The 18,800-nt window shown below is 62.8% G+C and overlaps 1 protein-coding gene across 5 annotated transcripts; it reads left to right on the plus strand.

The window, feature by feature from the left end:
* The first annotated feature begins 11,110 nt into the window (after positions 1 to 11,110).
* CIAO3 (cytosolic iron-sulfur assembly component 3) lies at positions 11,111 to 18,792 on the plus strand. 5 transcript variants are annotated; one of them, XM_080830976.1, is made up of 12 exons: positions 11,111 to 11,189; positions 12,287 to 12,382; positions 13,884 to 14,027; positions 14,305 to 14,437; positions 14,887 to 15,021; positions 15,308 to 15,426; positions 15,607 to 15,736; positions 16,411 to 16,483; positions 16,925 to 17,062; positions 17,495 to 17,652; positions 17,835 to 18,069; positions 18,268 to 18,792. In XM_080830976.1, exons 1-12 carry the CDS (start codon positions 11,124 to 11,126, stop codon positions 18,620 to 18,622), a joined length of 1,782 nt encoding a protein of 593 aa, XP_080687102.1. In that variant the 5' UTR covers positions 11,111 to 11,123; the 3' UTR covers positions 18,623 to 18,792. The 5 variants fall into 5 exon arrangements, with proteins under 5 accessions (XP_080687102.1, XP_080687103.1, XP_080687105.1 ...); XM_080830977.1 differs by having other exon boundaries at positions 12,287 to 12,373; XM_080830978.1 differs by lacking the exon at positions 11,111 to 11,189 and adding an exon at positions 12,141 to 12,199.
* Positions 18,793 to 18,800: the final 8 nt, after the last annotated feature.

The raw sequence follows: 18,800 nt of genomic DNA on the forward strand, positions 1-18,800 counted from the left end.
GCCCAGCCCAGCCCGACCCCCTGAGGTCTGGCCCTCAAGGGACAGAAGTCAGGCCACACTCCCAAGCTCAGGACCGTCTGGCAAGAGCGGGCAGGGAGCTGATGACCGGCTTAGGGTGCTGGCCTCCTGGTCACGTGGTCAGCCCTAAGCACAGAGAGGCTCTGCAGCCCGCCCAGGGTCACACAGCATGGCCAAGCATTCGGGGCTGGGGCAAAGCCGACCTGAGGGCACTGCCGTCCGAGCAGAGCCGGCTGGGGGCGGTGGGGGCTGTCTTCGGCACTCCCCAAGGGCCATGAGGACCAAGGGAGGGGCATCTAAGATGGCACGGGGCACAGTTGCCCCCTGGCCTGCTTCTGGGGGGGTGGCCCAGTCCCTCCCATGTAGGTCCCTGGATGAGCCTTGGCTAATCCCTGCTCCCACTCAGACCTTCTTGGCTGGAGGTGCCAGGAGTGCTGATGGACATGACCCCCTCACCTCCCCAGGCACGCCCACGCAGGTGACCCAGACCCCGACTGGGCCGTTGTCCCTGCCCCACATGGAGGGGGCCGTGGTAAGCTCCTCATGGCGCTGAACACTGGGGTGGGTCCCCGGAGGTCCCTGGGACAATCCCCCAGTGCCCCCAGGCCGGTGACCGTTTCAGGGTGATGGACCGACCCTGAGCCTCTCTGCCTTGGCCTCAGCCTGGAAGTGAGGTAGTCAAAAGCTGGCAGCCCCCCAGGTCTGTCACGGGAGACCAATGAGGCCTTGCCAGGCCGCGGGACCGTGCGGGTGGAGGCCCTGCGAGGAGCCCCTGGGGGGGAGGGGTGCCCAGGGCCGAGCACTGCCCCAGCCCAGCCTTTCCGCAGTGGGTTAGGGTGGCAGCTCCCGCCGGGCCTGGACCCCGCACACGTGAGCCGAGGCCTCGCTCCACCGGCTTGCACGCTCCCACTTCTCCCCCCCGAGAGACGAGACTCCGCGGAGCAGAGTGGCCGGGACCGTGAGGCAGAGCGAGGGTGTGGCGTCCCAGCTGGGGCCGGGGCAGGGCGTGTGCAGGCCACCCCACCAGCCCCAGGTCAGCAATTGGGTGGCGGCTGCCCAGCCAGGGCGTGACTCCCCGGGCACCGGCCGGAGTGGGAGCTCTTGGAGCGAGTTCCAGGCTCACGGCAACGTGACACAGACATCGCTGGTGGTGGGAGGGGCTTGGATGTGAGCCCAGGGGTCACAGAAGGCAAAATCCACACCAGAGGGAGCTCCAGCAGGCACCCAGCACTGCCCTCCATGGTGGTGGGGCCAGTGGGAACCTGCCAGCCCCCAACACTGGCACTGATGGGAGGTAGAAGCCACCTTCCTGTGGCCGTGGCACTGGCCAGTGACGACAGACAACATGAGCCTCTGATCTGGCCAGATGCCAGCATCTGCACACTGGGTGCCGGCCGTGGACCACAGCCTCGTAGTACAGCCTCGAAGCCAATGTCCCCCGGTGGCTCCCTGCTCTCCCTCCAGCTCCTGCAATAATTTTGTGACCAGAATTCCCTGTGGAGAGCCTGTCTCTGCGTTGCATACCTGCAAAGGCTTCTGTTTGCTAAGTCGTTCGGAGACAGGCACCTGCGTCTCATCTTCTTCTGTGGGCTGGGCTTCCTATTATACGCGGCCCGGCCAAATGGCAATTCAGATTTCAGCAAAGCTGCCTGGTACGAGCAATCAATTTACAGGAGTCAGCAGGGGAGTATATGCCTTAAAAAAAAGTCTCACCCATAGATAACGACTAAAACATTCTAGACAAAACGTAAAAATAAATCCCTGAAGGTTCAGGGAAATGAACAAACGTCAGCAGATTCTGAAGGGAAACCGACACCTGAGGGAGGCGATTTCCGCGTGTGTAGCTTCACCCTGAAAACAGCCAGAGGCGAGGCTACACGGGTACCAGCTCTCAGCTCCTGGAGAGACCCCCCAACCCCCCATTTTTCCCGGCGAAGGAGGAAGGAACCCAGGATAAGCAGACACCAGAGAATGAGTGGAGAACTCCGGAAGGGAAAGTGCCAGAGAAGGGGACCCAGATTCTGTGTTTGAGCTCTACCCAAGACTCCTGCTGACCCCTGAGTCATGCATGTGCAGGGGATACTGGAAACAGTTCAGCCAAAGATGAAATATGCACCGAGACGGACCTCTAACCCCTCAGGGTTTGCAGACCTCAATGGCGCACGCCTGAGTACGTTCATTGCCGCAAACCAAAACCATCCAGTGTCTTCACAGGAAGATAACAGAACGCAGTGTCTCCACAACCTGATGGTCACAGCGTTCATGATAAAATCCAACACTGTGTCCACTACACATCACTTAATAAAAAATCCAAACTACTTATCAGAGGAAGAGCCAAGAAACTGTGACTCATCCTCAGAGGGAAGGAATCCACTGAGGCCAGTGCCTCGATGAGTCAGTTACTAGAATTATCACACAAAGTTTCTTCTTAAGATTTTATTTTTTTTAAGTACCGTCCACACCCAATGTGGGGCTCGAACTCATGACCCCGAGATCAAAAGTCACACAGCCTGCCAGCAGCGACTGAGGCTTTCAGGCTTCCATCAGACAGACCGGCCACAAAACGCATTAGAGACCTCCACACGGCAGAGCGTGTGGGTAGGAACCCACCCAGGAACAAGGCCCAGACCCAAACTGAAACGACGTGGCGTTGATGGGTAACCTTGGCTTCATCAGAATTCAGGATTCCCGTTCAACAGACACTTGGCGGCTGACAGGGAGATGTGAAACAGGGTGCGGGACGCCCGACACCTCGCAGTGCCCCCGGCTCGGTGAGCACCTGGAACACGCAGAAATCGGGAGCCCGGCAGCCACAGAAATCCCAGTGCAAACGGAGGGATTCACGAAATCAGAAGGGTGAGTGGTAACGGGTGCTGATGACCCTCCGAGGGACAGAGCAGCAGCAGAGGCGCAGGCGCGTGGAGCAGAGCCCTCGCCTGGCTCCCACCGGCCTCCCAGGCAACTCTGCAGCATGGAGGCACGTTCCCTCCCAGGGTCGGTCCTCAGTGCCGCCTTGGCTGTCCGGGTGGCACGCAGGTGCACCACCAGCTTCTCCTTCCTGGTGCACGACCTCTGTTTGCCCTTGCTCGCCGTCAGGCCTGGGCTGTGAGTATCTGCCTCCAGGCTGTTGCTGGCCCTGTCACTTTCCGGGTGAACAAAATGAATTTGGGACTGTTTATTCTGCACAAGAAGAAAAAGCCTTTTTTCTTTCATGTTGACATAGCTAAACCTGTTCCTCGTCAGGGAAGGTGTCCAGTCACGCCTCTGGAGCCGGGTGAATAGTCACTCCTGGTTTGAGTGCTGGTGTGGACATAGTTCACTGTAATCTCATCATCCCGACTCCAGGGCTGACCAGCCAGCAGCCCCAGCAGGACCCAGGTTCTCGGGGTAGCATCCGTTGCCTGAATTCTGTAGGCTGTCTCCTGTCTGATTTCTTAAAACATCTGTCCCCAATGTGGAAAAAAGAGAAAAAGGGACCGGAGTCTGCTGGCCTGGGGCAGACCTGTCACGGGTCTTTGCACCAGGCTACCTCTTCCTGGAAGCCTTGCTTGGCTGGCCCAGCCTTCCTGACTCTGGGAGGTCAGCCCCTCTCCTGTGAGCCATGGTTTCCTCCATGATGCCAGACCAGAGCACGACATTCATTCTGCAAATGAAGAACCACTGGGGATGGCTTTTTTTTTTTTAAAAGATTTTATTTATTTATTTGACAGATCATAAGTAGGCAGAGAGGCAGGCAGAGAGAGAAGGGAGGAAGCAGGCTCCCTGCTGAGCAGAGAGCCCGATGCGGGGCTCGATCCCAGGACCCTGGGATCATGACCTGAGCCGAAGGCAGAGGCTTGAACCCACTGAGCCACCCAGGCGCCCCTGGGGATGGCTTTTTATCCCCATTTTACAGAGAAGAAAATGAAGGCCCAGAGAGATCCAGTGAGTGACCGGAGCCCCCCCAAGAATCTGGGCCCCTGGTTTTGGTGGAGGAGCACGGGGACAGCTCTGGTGTCAGGTGCCCCTGGGGCCACGTTCTTGCTCAGCTGCCGCCCTGCGAGCGGGTTCTAGAGCCTGGGTTTCCAGCTCCGCAGAACGGGCATCGGCGTGCAGGGTGGGGTGTCCGCTGTCAGTGGGCTCTGGATGCTGGGCAGCTTCGCTTCTTCAGAGCTTTGCCGACTTCAGCCAATGCCTGTAACTGAGCCCCAGCTTCAAGGACGTGAGACGGGCCCCCTCCTGGCCCCCAGGGGCGGCTGGTGGGCAGGACAGCTTTCCTTGCTGCTGTGTTCCCAGGCCGCGGGACTGCAGCCATCAGTGAAATAGGCTGGCCGGAGGCTGACCTGCGGGCAGAGCCCATCCGAGGGCTGGCGTGGCTACAGCTAATCACCAGGTGCAGGACATGTCCCCTGCCCTGCTGAGCCTGACTTCTGCTCACTGTGACAGACCTGCTGGCCTTCGTGGACATTCTGGGAGCGTCTGCAGAGGCCACGGCCGAGGCTGCCAGCCCTGTGGGCTTCTTGTACGCCGTGGACCCCCAGGGCCGCAGGGGCTGGAGTGGCCTCCCTGGAGGGTCTGCTGCGGTCGGGCCCCGCCCAGCCCTTCCACCGCCACCTCCCAGGGGTCTACGCCATCATCGTGGAGGCTGCATTCCATTGTCTGGGGCCAGAGCTCCCACCATGGCCTTCACTGGCCTCAAGGGCTGCTTCTGAGGGCCACTGACTCTCCTCCTGGCCTCTGGGACTCCTGTCCCAGCTCACTCCCTGCACCCAGCTAGAGGCCTCTGTGCGTCCCCCTGACCCACACCCTCAACAGGGGCAGGATTGTTTTTTCTGGGGTGAGGAACCCATGCCAGGGCCCAGCGGTGAGGGGGGGGCAGGGCCCAGGGCTGGGGGCAGGCGTGTGGGCCAGGACCCAGGGTAGGGGGTACATGTGGGCCAGGTCCTAGGGTTGGGTGGGGCTTGGGGCAGGATCAGGGTTGACCTGGGTGCCCATCGGCCCGCTGCCGCTGCCTTCCAAGGCCTGGGCTATGTGTTGGAGCCTGTGTGTGTCCCCACTGGCCCCCCGGTGCTGGGGTAGCCTGCTGGGTTCTCAGGCCCTCCCCGTGACCATCATTCCTCCCCCAGCGTGACTATCCCGGATGCTGCCGTCACGCCTTCTCAGAGGAGCAGAGCAGGCTCACACTCAGCTAGACTGGGGGGATGGGGGGCAGCACACCCAGCTGTGCACAGCGATATCGGGGAGAAGAGGCAATCCCGGAGCGGACCCCAGGTTTCTACTTGGGCCCTGCTGACCCTACCGCAGCCGGCTGCACTGGCCGAGATGAGGGCCGGCCAGACCCGGCGCACCGGCGCCTGTGAGGAGCTGTCCTGAGGGGACACGAAACGGCCCTTTGCCCAGCTGAACCTGCTCCTCAGGCCCGGTGGCGTGAACCCAGCCTTCAGTCTGCAGAGCGGCTCCTAGCCCCGTCTGCACCCAGGCAGCTGGCTCCCTCCTCCCAGCGCCTCTAGCGTAAGAGAGACCCCCCGGGGCCTGCCTACCCCCAGCGGCCACAGCCCAAGTAGGTGAGCTGGAGGGTGTCCTCCAAGGAGATGTTCAGGGCAGGACGGAAGGGAGCCTGGGTGGGGTCTTCTGAGGAGGGCCCATGACCTCACTAACTGGGATCTTTCCAGGCTCGGCTCTGAGGCCCAGTGCCCAGGGTGACCCTCCCACAGGGAACAGGCCAGGCCTGACCTTCGCCAACCAATGAGAGCACCGCGCAGAGAACCCCAAGTGGGCCCCGACGGCCCTCCAGTCACTGCGCGGGTCAGGCCCGAGCTCTCCTGGGCGTGCTGAGCCAGACCCACCCGCGCTCCATGGAGCAGAGGCATGGGGGCTGGGGGGGGGAGGGGCCAGCGAGGGGTCCACAGAGGTGGGTAACCACAAAGGTAGGGAGTCAGAAGGAGGCTCAGACACGGCAGCAGGGCAGGGCTAATGCCCATGTCCCCAAAAAGCAGGTGCCCCAGAGGTCCACCTGGTGCGGCTGGCTGCCAAGGGGCCAGACGTGAACGTAGACGTGTGTGTGACCCTCAGCCCCGGGGAGGTCTGGATGGGCGGCCCTTCCGGTCTCTGAGCCTGACATCTGCCGGGGGAGCTGCCCTGGGGCCCCCCCATACCCCCACCAGGGGTTTCCAGCCTGACCAGCCGGCTGTGAGCCCGGGGTGGGGGGCAGTGATGGCGGAGGGGGACTGTTCCTCCAGAAGCCGAGCTCCCCCCTGCCGGGTGAGCGCCCAGCGCTGGTGCACGAGAACAGCAGGCGTCCACGGCCCCGAGGCCCGGGATCTCCCAACAGGACCCCGCCCCACCCAGCAGCCCCAGGGTCCCACCACCGGGCACTCGCCTCCCCAGACGCCCCAGAGGGTCCCCCTGACGACCCGGGGGCTGAATACAAAGTGTGGGTACCACAGGGCTGCCGGCCTGGCCTTGGCACGCCTCACGGCAGGACCACGGGGCTCACGCAGGCCTGCAGAGCCCCCTGCCCTGTGCCGTGGGGGGGGGGCCCTCCTGTGAGCACTCCATGTGCTCCCGATGCTCCCCGGGCCCGCAGGCCCCGCGACAGACCGGTGCTGCCAGGCGCCCAGGCCCTCCTGGCTCTCTCCTTCGGCACCGGGTCAGGCAAACGAGTGGGGGGCTGCCTCCCTTCCTCGTGGCCTACCTGCTGGCGTGCCCCACAGACGCAGCGCCAACCCCTGCTCAGCTCCCGTGCCTGCGAACGTGTGTGCAGTGGTGAGGCCCTCCTGGCGACCGGCTCCTAACACCGCTTCTGGCACCGCTGGGGGCGGAAGAAGCCCCCAGAAGCCCCCGAGCCCTGGCCCTGGCTCTGATCCCCGCCCTCCCCGGCCCCGGGCCCAGGCTGCTCTCTCCCTGGGAGGGGCAGGTCACCGCAGGCCTCCTCATTAGCGGTTAATTGCCGCCTGCGCCAGGCCTCCCAGAGCTGTGGCCAGATTACACCTGTTGACAAGCTGTGGCGGCCCCGCGGGAAGGCGCCCCGTGCTGATTAGACCGCTAATGATGTGCTCATTGCCCGTGGTGACTTCCTGCAACAAATCAAACGCTGTGTCTGTTCAGCCCAGGGACGAGTCTGGCTTCACGAGGAGCCCGGGGTGCACCTGGGGTTTGGGAGGCCCGGAGGGCTCAGACGGGGACACCTCTGGCCATGACCAGCGGCGACCCGTGCCTGCGTGTCCTCCTAAGAGTGACTGCTTTCTCTCTCGGCTCTGAGAATGGGCGTGCCAGGAGCGGCCTGACGCAGACCCACCCCGTGTGGGCCTCCCCTCACCCTCCACCCCCAGCCCGGGGCCTGCAGAGCCTCCCAGGGACGTGGAAGGGTCTGCAGAGAGTGGCCTAGAAGGCTGTGGCTCCACACCCATGTAGACAAGGAAGGACACCCAGGACCCACAGGGATCTGGGCCGATTCCCCCAGAAAGCCCTGAGCATGAAGACCCTCACATGGTGAGGAAACCCCTAACTGGTCACCCACATGAACAGGACAGTCCCCAGTCCACAGAAAGCATGGGGACACATTCAGACGGCCACAAGTCCTTCTTGGGGTGTGAGGCCAGCCTTGTTCTACGTGACTGACCCCGACTGACCTAACAACAGGGGCTTGTGATGCAGCGGGAAGCCCCCACTTGTGGGTCCTGGTTGTCCCCCCAACACCGGCCCCATGTCCAACCTGGGGCCCAGGGCCTCCACATGGGCTCCAAGTGTCTGGGCGGGTCCACAGGGCAGATGGCCACACCCGAGCACATGTCCTTCCCCTACACCAATGCGGAACAGGGGGGGAGCAGAGCCCATTTCCACTTTCCGGCATCTCACGATATGGTAACGTGGGAGAATGTAATAAATGTTTTGAAATCACACGTTTAAGAAAAAGTTAAAGACGCTTTAAAAGTGTTTTACTTAAGCAATTTCCACGCCCAACATGGGACTTGAACTCACCGCCCCAAGATCAAGAGTTGCTGTGCGCTCTTCCTTCTGACTGATCCGGACAGGAGCCCCTAAACATTTCTTGGAAAAGACAAAACGCCTTTTGCTTTTCCTGACCCTGGACTGTAGTATTCCTACCGCACACGGGCTGTCTGCCCCCCAGACACACCTGCTGGCTCAAGCCCGACTGTGGGGACAGCTGAGCGCGGGTGGTCCGTCCCAGCCCACCCCTCAGGGCAGTCCGTGTGGGAGGGGGGCTCTGATCTGGGGAGACACATCCCATTACGCAGCTGTCCTCTGACCCCTGAGAGTCCCACAAGAACTTGGACATGAGGGCTATGGTGGGTTGAACGGTGCCCCCAAATAACATGTCCCCCGAATCTGTGAATGGGACCTCACTTGGAAATAAGGTCGTTGCAGATATAATTAAGTTGAGGGTTTTGAGATGAGATCATGCTGGGTAGTAGGCTGGGCCCTGAGTCCAATGACAGGTGTCCTTAGAACAGCAGGGGAGACACACAGGAGCTATGCGACAGAGCCATGGGGGCTGGAGGCACAGGGCCATGTGCCCAGGGCTGCCCGGACCCACCAGGAGCGGTGCCAGGCACGAGGGAACCTTTGGAAGTTCCTGCCAACACCTTGGCCTTAGACTTGTGGCCTCAAGAACCGAGAAAAAAACTTCTGTTATTATAAACCCTCCGTCGTGTGACCCCTGTTGCAGGAGCACTGGACACTAACACAGGCCCAGTCCCTGCGACCAGTCCCCCAGACTGCAGGAGGGGTCGGCAGCTCCATGCATCTCGGTGGAAACCGTGCCTGCTCCCACCCAAAGATCTGCTGCCTGGCTTTGGGCAAAGGGGGTCCTGCAGGCACACCTGGAGCAGAAGCCGAGCTCTGCATCTGTCCCAGCTCAGGGAAAGGGGTGCCCACACCCCGTGGCCCGGGCTGGCTGCAGGGCCCTCCGTTTCCCCCACGTGTGTAAACCCTGGCATTGCACGTGGGAAGCGTGCGGCCAGTACTCAGTAATGATGATGATGAAACAATCCGCAGGTGTGAGAGCAGGTGCACAGAGGAGGCAGGCACGGCGTTGGCTCAGGGGCCTCAGGGTCTCCAGGGGCCCTCATCACGTGTGCGTGCGTGTGCACGCGTGTGTAGTATCAGAGACCCCCAGGTGGAGTTTCTGACCCAGAAGCTGTTTCAGCCACCCAGGCACCCCACAGGGATGGTGGGACGGGGGCGCCGGAAGCCAGGACTCAGGTTCACTCACTGTCCCGCTCTTGGAGCCACGTTGGGCCGCCGGTTTCAACGAGATACAGACTCACATATCATACAATCAGCCCATTTAAACTGTGCAATTCAACGGTTTTTGATATGTGACGTTATTTTTAAGTTGTAGCAACAAGTATGCGACAGAATTTGCCCCAGGGACCCCGTGCACGCGCCCCAGTCCAGGCCTCAGCTGTGTTCACGAGGAGGTGTAAGGACACCTCCTTCTCCAATGCTTCTCATCACCGCACACCGAAACCTCCTCCCCAGGCCCCAGGCCCAAGCTACTTGCTGTCTCCACGGAGCGGACTCTGCAGGCGTCCGGGAAATGGAGTCCAGCGATGCGAGGCGTTCTGTGGGGCTCCTCTCGCTGAGCCTTGTGTCCTCGGGGGGTCATCCACATGGCAGTGGGCGTCCCTGGCTCGCCCTGCCTTACAGATGAGTACTCACCTGTGGCAGGGAGGGACCACAGCTCCTTTCTCCACTCCTCTGCTGAAGGGCACTTGGGCTGTTCCCGCCTTTTGTCCCTCCACTCTTTGCTCCACTTGGTTTGCGCCTGTAGACCTGGGTTCCAGGGGGGCAGGGAGGTGGAGGCCGGCCCTGCACCCACGCGGGCTCTGGCATCCCCGTGGTGCGCTCCCCACTCCTGCGCTGGGAGAACCCTCCCTGCACCCCAGCCTCAGCCGGAGCCCCTCCCGTGCTCCCCCCTCTGCTCCACCTGACTGATCCCAATCCTGCCCCCAGCCCACCGCCGCCTGTTGCACTCCCGTATTTTTCGCGAACCTCCTCTGGGGGATTTCAGGGAAGCCAAGGTTATTTTGGGCTGCCTACTCCTAAGAACCATTTGGGACTGTGGAGTTTCAGGCATCATATCTCAGACCTCGGTCAGGCGTTCTCCGGACAGGGATTGGGGGGGGCCTGGAAGTCCACCTGGTTTAGCTGCTGGGAACATCTCCCCCCAGCCCCAGGCCCAGCCGCTGGACCGGAAATTCCTGCCCCGGCAGCCCAGAGGAGCCGCTGCAGCCCCGCCCCCACGGGGTGGCCGCCCCAGCAGGGGCCCTGGGCTCTCTGGACCGCCAAGAAGCCCCACAGGCAGGTGTGGGAGTCACCGGGACAAGCCCACACCGGGGCAGGAACTCCCAAGAAGAGCGGGAGCCCGGGCCAGGCTGGGCCCTGAGGCCTGAGAGTCCCCCGGACGTCCCGGGCTGAGCGCAGCCCCGCGCGCGCCACACGCCAGACCCAGCTCCGCGAGTCCTCCGGAAAGCCCTGGTAAAAGCTGGTCACGGACGTTAAGCGGGACTCGACGCGATTCACAGCGGCTGGAGACCGGCGTCTGGCCGGCAGCAGCCCTGCTCCGCGCTGCGAAATCTCACGGCGGAGCGGAGTCTTCTCCATGGGGTCCCCCCAGTAACAGAGGCCGGCGTCGGAGGCCCCGCGGCTCGGCGCCCCGTCGCGGCCTTGTCAGGAGCCGCCCGTGTCCCTGTCACCCGCACGCCCCTCACCCCGCCGCCCAGACTGGGGGCCCACGAGGGCCCGGCGCCCCTCTGGGGTCTCGAGCGTCTGTGGGACCCAGTACAGCGAGGCGGCTGCCTCTGCAAACTCCCAGGTCAAGGACTGCGGGGCCGCACACTGGCCGGCAGGGGAGCCCTGGGAGGGAGACGTCATTTTGGTGCTCTCGGCTCCCTCCGCCGCCGCCCAAGAGGTGCGGAAGGCGACAGGTTCCTCGGCGGGACTGGGCCAGCCAGCAGGGGGCGCGCGCCCTCCAGGCGCCGGGGGTGGGCAGACGCGCATGCGCCGCGCGGCTCGCTTTCCGGCAGCGTGGCGGAAAGCGCTTGCCGTTTCGCGCCGTTTGGCGACTTCTGCGCCGGGAGCCCCGCGACAGTACGGCAGCCATGGCGTCGCCCTTCAGCGGGGCGCTGCAGCTGACGGACCTGGATGACTTCATCGGGCCCTCTCAGGTGGGCCGGCCCGCGCGGGCCGCGGCCGTGTGTGGGGTGGGGCCCCGCTACCCGCTCAGTTTCTTCCCCTGAGAAACGGGATCCGTCCGCGCCCCCCGGGCCTCCCGCGCCCTGGCCAGCTTCCTCCCGATGGGGAGCCGCGGCCGGGGATGCCAGTGGCGCGAGCAGGGCTACGGCGCCGCGAGGCTTCGAGGAGCGAGGCTTGGCCAAGGTCGCGGGTGGGGGGCGTGCCGAGTGCCCCGTCACCGTGGGCACCCGGAAGCCGGGGGGAAGCTGGGCAGGGCCCCCGGCGTCACCCGCCCCCCCCGGGCAGTGTTGGGCTCAGAGCCGGGGCGACCCTGTCCACTTCCTCTGGTAGAGTTTGGGACGATCCCGGAGGTCCGGAGGGCAGAGCAGCTGGTCCCATGGCGTCACCTGCCCTGACTACCCGGTGCTCGTGGGGTGTATGGTCGTCGCTGGCGGAGCTTGCCCCTAAGGGAGGCAGGACAGCTACACTGGCAAGGGAGTGTCGTCCTCATCAGGTGTCCCTGCCTATCAAGCGCACCGGCTGTGCGGGACCAGGCCCGGGAGGGGGGAGGGCGCGGGGCTGGCCCAGCACCGTGGGCAGGGCTCTCTGGGGCGCACCATCCCTGGGAAGGCAACCGCCAGAGAGGTTCTTGAGACAGGGAGACCCCCGAGAACTTGGGGAGTTGGGGAGAAGAAGGAACTCCTGGCACTGGGGCCTGGGCAGGGCGGTGACCCCCGAGCAAAGCATTCCTGCCGAGGTGCAGAAACGGTGGCTCCTGGGTGTCCTCTCAGTGACCAGTCCGCGTGCTGAGAACAACAGTAAAGTTCAGAGCGGGCAGGCTTGCAGGGCGTTAGCGTGCGGCCTGGCAGTGCGGGCCTTCATCTGGCTGTGAGCCGCAGAGTGACCGCTGGTGCCGGCGGGCTGTTCGAACGTGTACCCCGTGTGCAAGCGGGGTCAGCCGCCTTCCTGCTGACTGCTTCCGTGGCCGGACGAGAGGAGTCAGGTGTGCTGGCGTGACCACCAGGTCGCTCCTCTTCTTGGGGAACCTCCGTGCACTCAGGCCCTCATTTGGGGTCTCTTCCTTGTACAGGACTGCGTCAAGCCCATGAAGGTGGATAAGAGCACAGGAGGTGGCGTGGCCAAGATCCACATTGAAGAAGATGGGAGTTACTTCCAGGTCAGGCAGGTGCGTTCCAGCCCGGATGACCAGAACCATGTGCGTGCTGCTCTTCGCAGTCACGAGTATGGTGACCAGGAGACCTCTCACGGCGGTCAGATTCACTGTCATCAAGGCCAGGAGGGTGGGGATGGGGCAGGGTTTGGGGTGGAGGGGCACAGAGGCCAAGCATGGAGCTTCACTTGGTCTGCAGAGGGGCTCCTCTTGCAGAGCTGGTGGTCTCTGTCTTCCCTTTCCCTCTGTCCGTGGCTTCTCACTGTGTGGGATTTTCCAGTTCAGACAGCTTGTTGTCAGCAAACCCCTGCTTCCTGTATAACCGCGCAATAACGAGGTCCTGGTTTAAGGACCATCTGCTGTTTGGACCCTCAAGAGTGTCTGTGCCGTCCCTTGGGCCACAGGCATGGGCGCACCTGGCCCAGAAACTTCTCCCGGGCAGGGGAGGAGCCTCAGTGGGCACAGGGTAGGGCTGGACCGGGGATCAAGCGCTCACAGGGAGAGAGCCGAACGTTTGCTCGGGCCAGGAGAGTGACCCCGCAGCACACCACAGCTCCTGCCCAAGCCTAGCCCCTCACAGGGAAACACCACCTCAGGGTTGGGGGGGGGTGGTCCCACAAGCGGAGAGATCAAGGAGAGGTGGGGCATCGGTGGGCCCTGCCGTACCAAGCAACAGTGATTGATGTGGAGGGAAGTTGGGAATCTGTCTCTTGGCACAAAATCAAAGCCTGGGCCTTTAGGCCCATCCAACTCTAAAAATACGCACTGAGCTCAAATCGCGGCTTTGGTGTGAAGCGCCACCCTGATGAGCTGGGCTGGAAAGGGGGTCCCCATCTCCCCAACCCGCTGGTCACATTCTGGGCCCCGGCAGCTCGCCCTGGCCCCGACCCTTCCTTAGTTTACGGAGGGAGTAAAGGTGCTCAGCTGAGGTCTCTTGCATCTCGGGAAAGTTGCAGAATGTCAGCCTGGAGGCCCATGTCCCACACCAAGCTCTGCACCTGTTTGGTGGTCCAGCCGTTGCCGCCCGTGTGTCTGTCCGCCTCTCCCGGGATGGTGCTTGCCGGGCAGGCCGCTGCCTCACTCTGACCTCTCCCCCTTCATCTCAGCCTTGCCTTTCTCATCCTCCCGTTGGAGCCTGGCCGTTGACATTTTCCCCTCTGCACAGCCCCGCGAGTGTAGACTAGGAGCCTCTGGCAAGTCACCCGTTGCTCTGCAGACCGCACACCCACGCTCCACCCTTGACAGGCTGCAGGCCTCGTTAATACGCCTGTGATGCGCCAGCTGAGCTGGTGCCCAGATTAGAACTCGATGGAGCTAGACTATATATAGAATGAATGTACTTCTCCAACAGATATTTAATTTTTAGAAATTCAGTGGTATTCAAAGCCAGCCAACTACCACGCTGGTTGTCAGTATTGCAAGCCAGAGAATCAAGGTTTCCTGTAGGTCCCGTTATCCCAGGGGCTCGTGTCCTTGTGCAGGGGACCCTGTTGAACACCGAATGCTGTGTTTCCAGGACGGAGGGATTCAGAAGCTAGAGAAGGCAAAGATCTCGCTGGGTGACTGCCTGGCATGTAGTGGCTGCGTCACCTCCGCGGAGACCGTCCTCATCACGCAGCAAAGCCATGAGGAACTGCGGAAAATTCTAGATGCCAATAAGGTAAGTGGTGGGCGGTCTTGGAGACTTTTTTAGCCTGACATCGACCGCAGCATCCCTTGCTCTTGCTGTCAAGGGCCGATCTCCAGGTGACTCCCTCATTTTCAAACTGGCGTCAGTGGGATGTCAGTGACTTGTCCTACTCCAACACTGAAGTGTTGGGCCCCACCTGCACATAGAAATGACACGCCCCGGAGACAGGGCGTGCTCTCACCAGCACCAGACCCCTGGGGATGAGTGCGGAAGCATGCCGAGTGAGCACGTGTCCCTTGCTTTGCAGACGGCGGCCCCCGGTCAGCGGAGGCTGGTTGTGGTTTCTGTCTCGCCCCAGTCCAGAGCGTCGCTGGCCGCAAGATTTCAGCTGACGCCTACAGACACTGCCAAGAAGCTGACCGCATTCTTCAAGAAAATCGGTAGGCACCAAACATCACGGGAGCGCTCCAGCGCAGCATGGGGGAGGTCCCAGGAGGGGGCGCCTTGGGCCTCTGAGTCACTGAACTCAAAACACACCAGAACCTTCCAAGTTGACTTCAGGCCAAAGTTTTGGTTTGATACACGAGAGCCGGGCCTTTTAAGAGAGACCTTCTGAGTCGTCTCTGTGCTCTCCCGGCCTGGAGCTTACCCGCTTCTCGCGTTCTGTTTAAATGATCGTCATCAAGGCCCGTTTCCCAGGTCCTGGCTCAGATCGGCTTCGGTCGACCTCTGTGAGCCAGGAGCTGGGCTGGGAGGCTGTGGGCTGGGTGCCACCAGGACGTGGCCGGTCCCGGACAAGCCAGGTTGCAGCAGCTCCCTGGGGCGTGGCCGGCGGGGCCTCATGATTCAGCCGCCCTTTGTGGCAGTGAGGTGGGTGCTTGCTTTTCAGGGGTGCACTACGTGTTCGACACCGCCTTCTCGAGGAACTTCAGTCTCCTCGAGAGCCAGCGAGAATTTGTGCAGCGGTTCCGAGGACAGGCCAGCTCCACGCAGACCTTGCCTGTGCTCACGTCCGCCTGCCCAGGTGTGTCCACACTGCTGGACGCGGGGAACAGGAACGCTGGGGTGGGGGGAGCAGTGCAGGCTTCTGGCAGGATGGCCTCCTTGGCGGAAGGAGGCGCCCCGAGAGTCACTCAGCTCCCCAAGACCGTGATCTCACGGATGCTAGCAGCACTCGACAGTGACAGCAGAGCGAGGGACGTTCTATAATGGGACTGTAACTCCTTGCACGAGTCGGTCCCCTGCAGAATGTCCTGTCACTTGCTGCCCAGCCGCTGACATGCTCCTTTTCTTCCCGGTGTCGGCCTCAGGCTGGATCTGCTATGCGGAGAAGACGCACGGGAGCTTCCTCGTCCCTTACCTCAGCACAGCGCGGTCCCCGCAGCAGGTCATGGGCTCCCTGGTCAAGGACTTCTTTGCCCAGCAGCAGGTAACAGGAACGTTCCAGCCGTGAACCAGTCACTGCCATCATCCTGAAAGATAAGCCAAGACCCACACAAAGAACCACGGTCACATCCTGGCCACTTCCTGGCGTCACCCCCACCTTACCCGATGCGCCCCTTTCCTGTTGGGTCAGGCCGCGACTCCACATTTCCACATTTCTCGGCAGCATTTGACCCCCGACAGGATCTACCATGTGACGGTGATGCCCTGCTATGACAAAAAGTTGGAAGCTTCCAGGCCAGACTTCTTCAGCCAGGAACACCAGACTCGTGATGTGGATTGCGTGGTCACCACAGGTCGGTTCCCGCTGCCCTGAGCCCAGGGCACGGACAGCATTGCCAGGGTCCCGCCCGTTGGCTCTGGCCGGAGCCGCCGTCCCCTGTGGACGAGGCAGCCCCGGTCCTCTGCTGGGAGCCAGGCCATACTTCACCCCGTTCCGCTGTCTTGGAGAACTGTGGCCGATGGGCCCCCCTGCCCTACTGGGCTGTTTGCTCTCAAACAGTCTGCGTGGGGAGGTGGGCAGAGATTCCTGTCAGCTGCTCTGACTCTCGTGGGTCACCCCATTTCTGAGTTGAGCAGCCTCTCAGAGTCTCCCAAGGGCTTCAAATACAGAAAAGTGAACGCTTGGGAGCCCAGCCAGTGGGGGGAAGGCCCCCCCGCACGAATGCACACCCTGGTCCGCCTGGTGGGGAGCCGGGAGCGCACCGCTGCAGGCATGCCCCAGGAATGGGCGTGCCCCCCCAGCTGTGTCGGTGCGAGGGGGGCTGCAGGTCCGGGGCACGGGCTGGCTCTCCTGAGGGGCTTCAGAAGTGGGTCCTCCTTCCGCCCTGTGGCCGGGTTCACGTCCACCCGCAAGCCGGGAGGTGGGCGTCGAGGTGTCCGTCCGCCAGGGGCGCGGGTGCCGTGGGCTTCCTCACCGTTTTTCCTGCGGTCTCAGCTGAAGAGTATCTGTGCTGGGGTCTTCTCGTAGGAGAAGTCTTCAAGTTGCTAGAGGAAGAAGGGGTCTCCCTCTCGGAGCTGGAGCCAGCCCCCTTGGACAGTCTGTAAGTCGCCTCCTAGTGTGGAGTGGGGTCAGGGTGCTCATGCTGCGGGTCCGGGGGCTGCTGATGTCTTGAGAAGCAGGAGGAAGCACGTGGAGGTGGGCAGCGCCCCCTCCCTTGCTCCTCCCCATGCGGCTTCCTTCCGGTCGGCCGCGTGTCTGCCCTGTGGTCTGTCTCGGTGTGCACCGAGGTGGTCAGGTTCATGAGACAGCCGGTGGACAGCCGACCCCAACTCGACCCAGGCCTGAGCTCCCAAAACAGGTTACTCGACAGAGGGATAATCTTTCTCCCACCTGAGCTACCACCTGACACACAAAGCCCCCAGGTTTCGGACTCCTTTTCCGTGTAGAAAGGAACTCCTTCAAACGCGAGAGACAGAAGCTATCTGAAAGCCCTGTGGACAGCAGCTGCTGCTGCCCGCTGAGGCCGTGCCCTGCTCCCTAGGTGCAGTGGCGCGTCTGCCCAAGAGCCCACCAGCCATCGCGGGGGGGGCTCCGGGGGCTACCTGGAGCACGTGTTCCGGCATGCCGCCCGGGAGCTCTTTGGGATCCACGTGGATGAGGTCACCTATAGACCCCTGAGGTCAGTGAGGAGGGCTGGAGCTTGGCAACAGGTTAGCCCAGTTGGGGCAGCCTCGGCCTGGGTCCCCTGGCTGAGGTGGGCTTGGAGGACAGCAGGGTGGGTTTGGCAGAGACCCAGGGCACCAGGCAGGAGCTGAGACCTCCTCCCCGACCAGTGCTCTCCAGGGCTCTGCCTCCCCGTCACAGCAGTCGAGAGCCCCCAGAGGCCATGGTTGGCAGGATCTGTCCCGACATAATGCCCTCTTCCGTAGCCGGGGGCTGGGGGCTGTCTGACCTCGCCGGGTTGGTGGCCCTCGTTGGGAGGGAGGGGGTTCCCATCCTGAGGATTGGGACACGAAGTGAAGTGAGCTTTCCAGCCTTCCCTTCGGTCGGGGCGGCCCACGTGCCCGCAGCGGTGGGAGGCAGGAGGAAGCCCAGCCTGTGTTTCCCTCAGGAACAAGGACTTCCAGGAGGTGACCCTGGAGAAAGAGGGCCGCGTCCTGCTGCACTTCGCCGCCGCCTACGGCTTCCGCAACATCCAGAACCTGGTGCAGAAGCTGAAGCGAGGGCGCTGCCCCTACCATTACGTGGAGGTCATGGCCTGCCCCGCAGGTAGCTGCGGCGCAGGGGCCCTTTCCAGGGCTGCAGGAGGGGTGGTAGCGGAGCTCCGTCTCCTCCCTGGCCTGGGCGGCCCGGAGGCTCAGGAGAGCCAGTGTGGACAGGGGCTGGGCTGTACCCGCCGTGGGCAGGCATCCTCCCGTGACCGTGCTCTCGCCTGCCCTGCTCTGCGACAGGCTGCTTGAACGGCGGAGGCCAGCTCAAGGCCCCCAGCACAGCCAGCAAGGAGCTGCTCCAGCACGTGCAGATGCTGTACAACGCGGTGAGGACGCAGGTGCCAGAGGACGCGCCTGGCGTCCAGGAACTGTACGAGCACTGGCTGCAGGGCGAGGGCTCAGAGCGGGCTGGCCGCCTGCTGCACACGAGCTACCGCGCAGTGGAGACCGCCAGCTCCGGCCTCAGCATCAGGTGGTAGGCTGCCTCCTCACGGGGCTGCCGGGCCCGCCCAGCCGGTACTGGGACTCCCACGAAGCTCATGTCTTGAGACCCCAGCCCAAAACCCTGACTGAGCTGCAGGGATGTGCTAGAACCCACACAGAAATGGGACTCCGGACCCAGAGCCGGTCAGGGGGACCTCCAGCCCGCCCTCACCCACACTCCCCATCGCAGGAGGCCAGAGGTTCCACGAGGTCCCAGAACCTCCCCGTGGGCCCAGGTCTGCGATCAGTGTTCTCTCTGCTGCCTGGAGACCCAGGTAAGGCCCAGGCCCGTGGGCAGCTTAAGGCAGAGCGAAAGTGGGATTCCTCCTCCCCATTCCTGGAGTCACCCGTGCCAGACTGGTGGAGAGCCCTCCGGCCCTGGATGGCAGGGAACACTGGCTGGAGAGGAGCGCACGGCCCACAGCACCCCACGTTGGGGATGGTGTACCGGCCCCACCTGGAATTGGCCGTTGAGGATGCCGTGGTCTCTGGGACCTGACAGCTTGCGTTTCTGCACAGTTCGGGCAGGAAGCAGGCTCTGTTAGAGAGACCCTGTGAGATCAGGCGCTGAGTCCCATCTGCACGGCTGGGTCCCCACTTATGGGGGTGGGGGAGAGGGCAGAGCAGGGTGAGACCACGTGGCGTGTCGTCACAGAGCTCCCCATCTAATAAAGGGGTCGCTCTGAGAACACTTCCAAGTCCAAGAGCATCCACCAGCATCAA

Source organism: Martes martes, assembly GCF_963455335.1.
Source record: "Martes martes genome assembly, chromosome: 18".
Lineage (NCBI taxonomy): Eukaryota > Metazoa > Chordata > Mammalia > Carnivora > Mustelidae > Martes > Martes martes.

Excerpts from the sequence above, each read along its gene's own strand:
- CIAO3 (XM_080830976.1), top strand. The coding sequence starts at position 11,124 with ATGGCGTCGCCCTTCAGCGGGGCGCTGCAGCTGACGGACCTGGATGAC. Across the intron at positions 12,383-13,883 it reads GTTACTTCCAGGTCAGGCAG|GACGGAGGGATTCAGAAGCT; the intron begins GTGCGTTCCAGC and ends CTGTGTTTCCAG. Across the intron at positions 14,438-14,886 it reads CGCATTCTTCAAGAAAATCG|GGGTGCACTACGTGTTCGAC; the intron begins GTAGGCACCAAA and ends CTTGCTTTTCAG.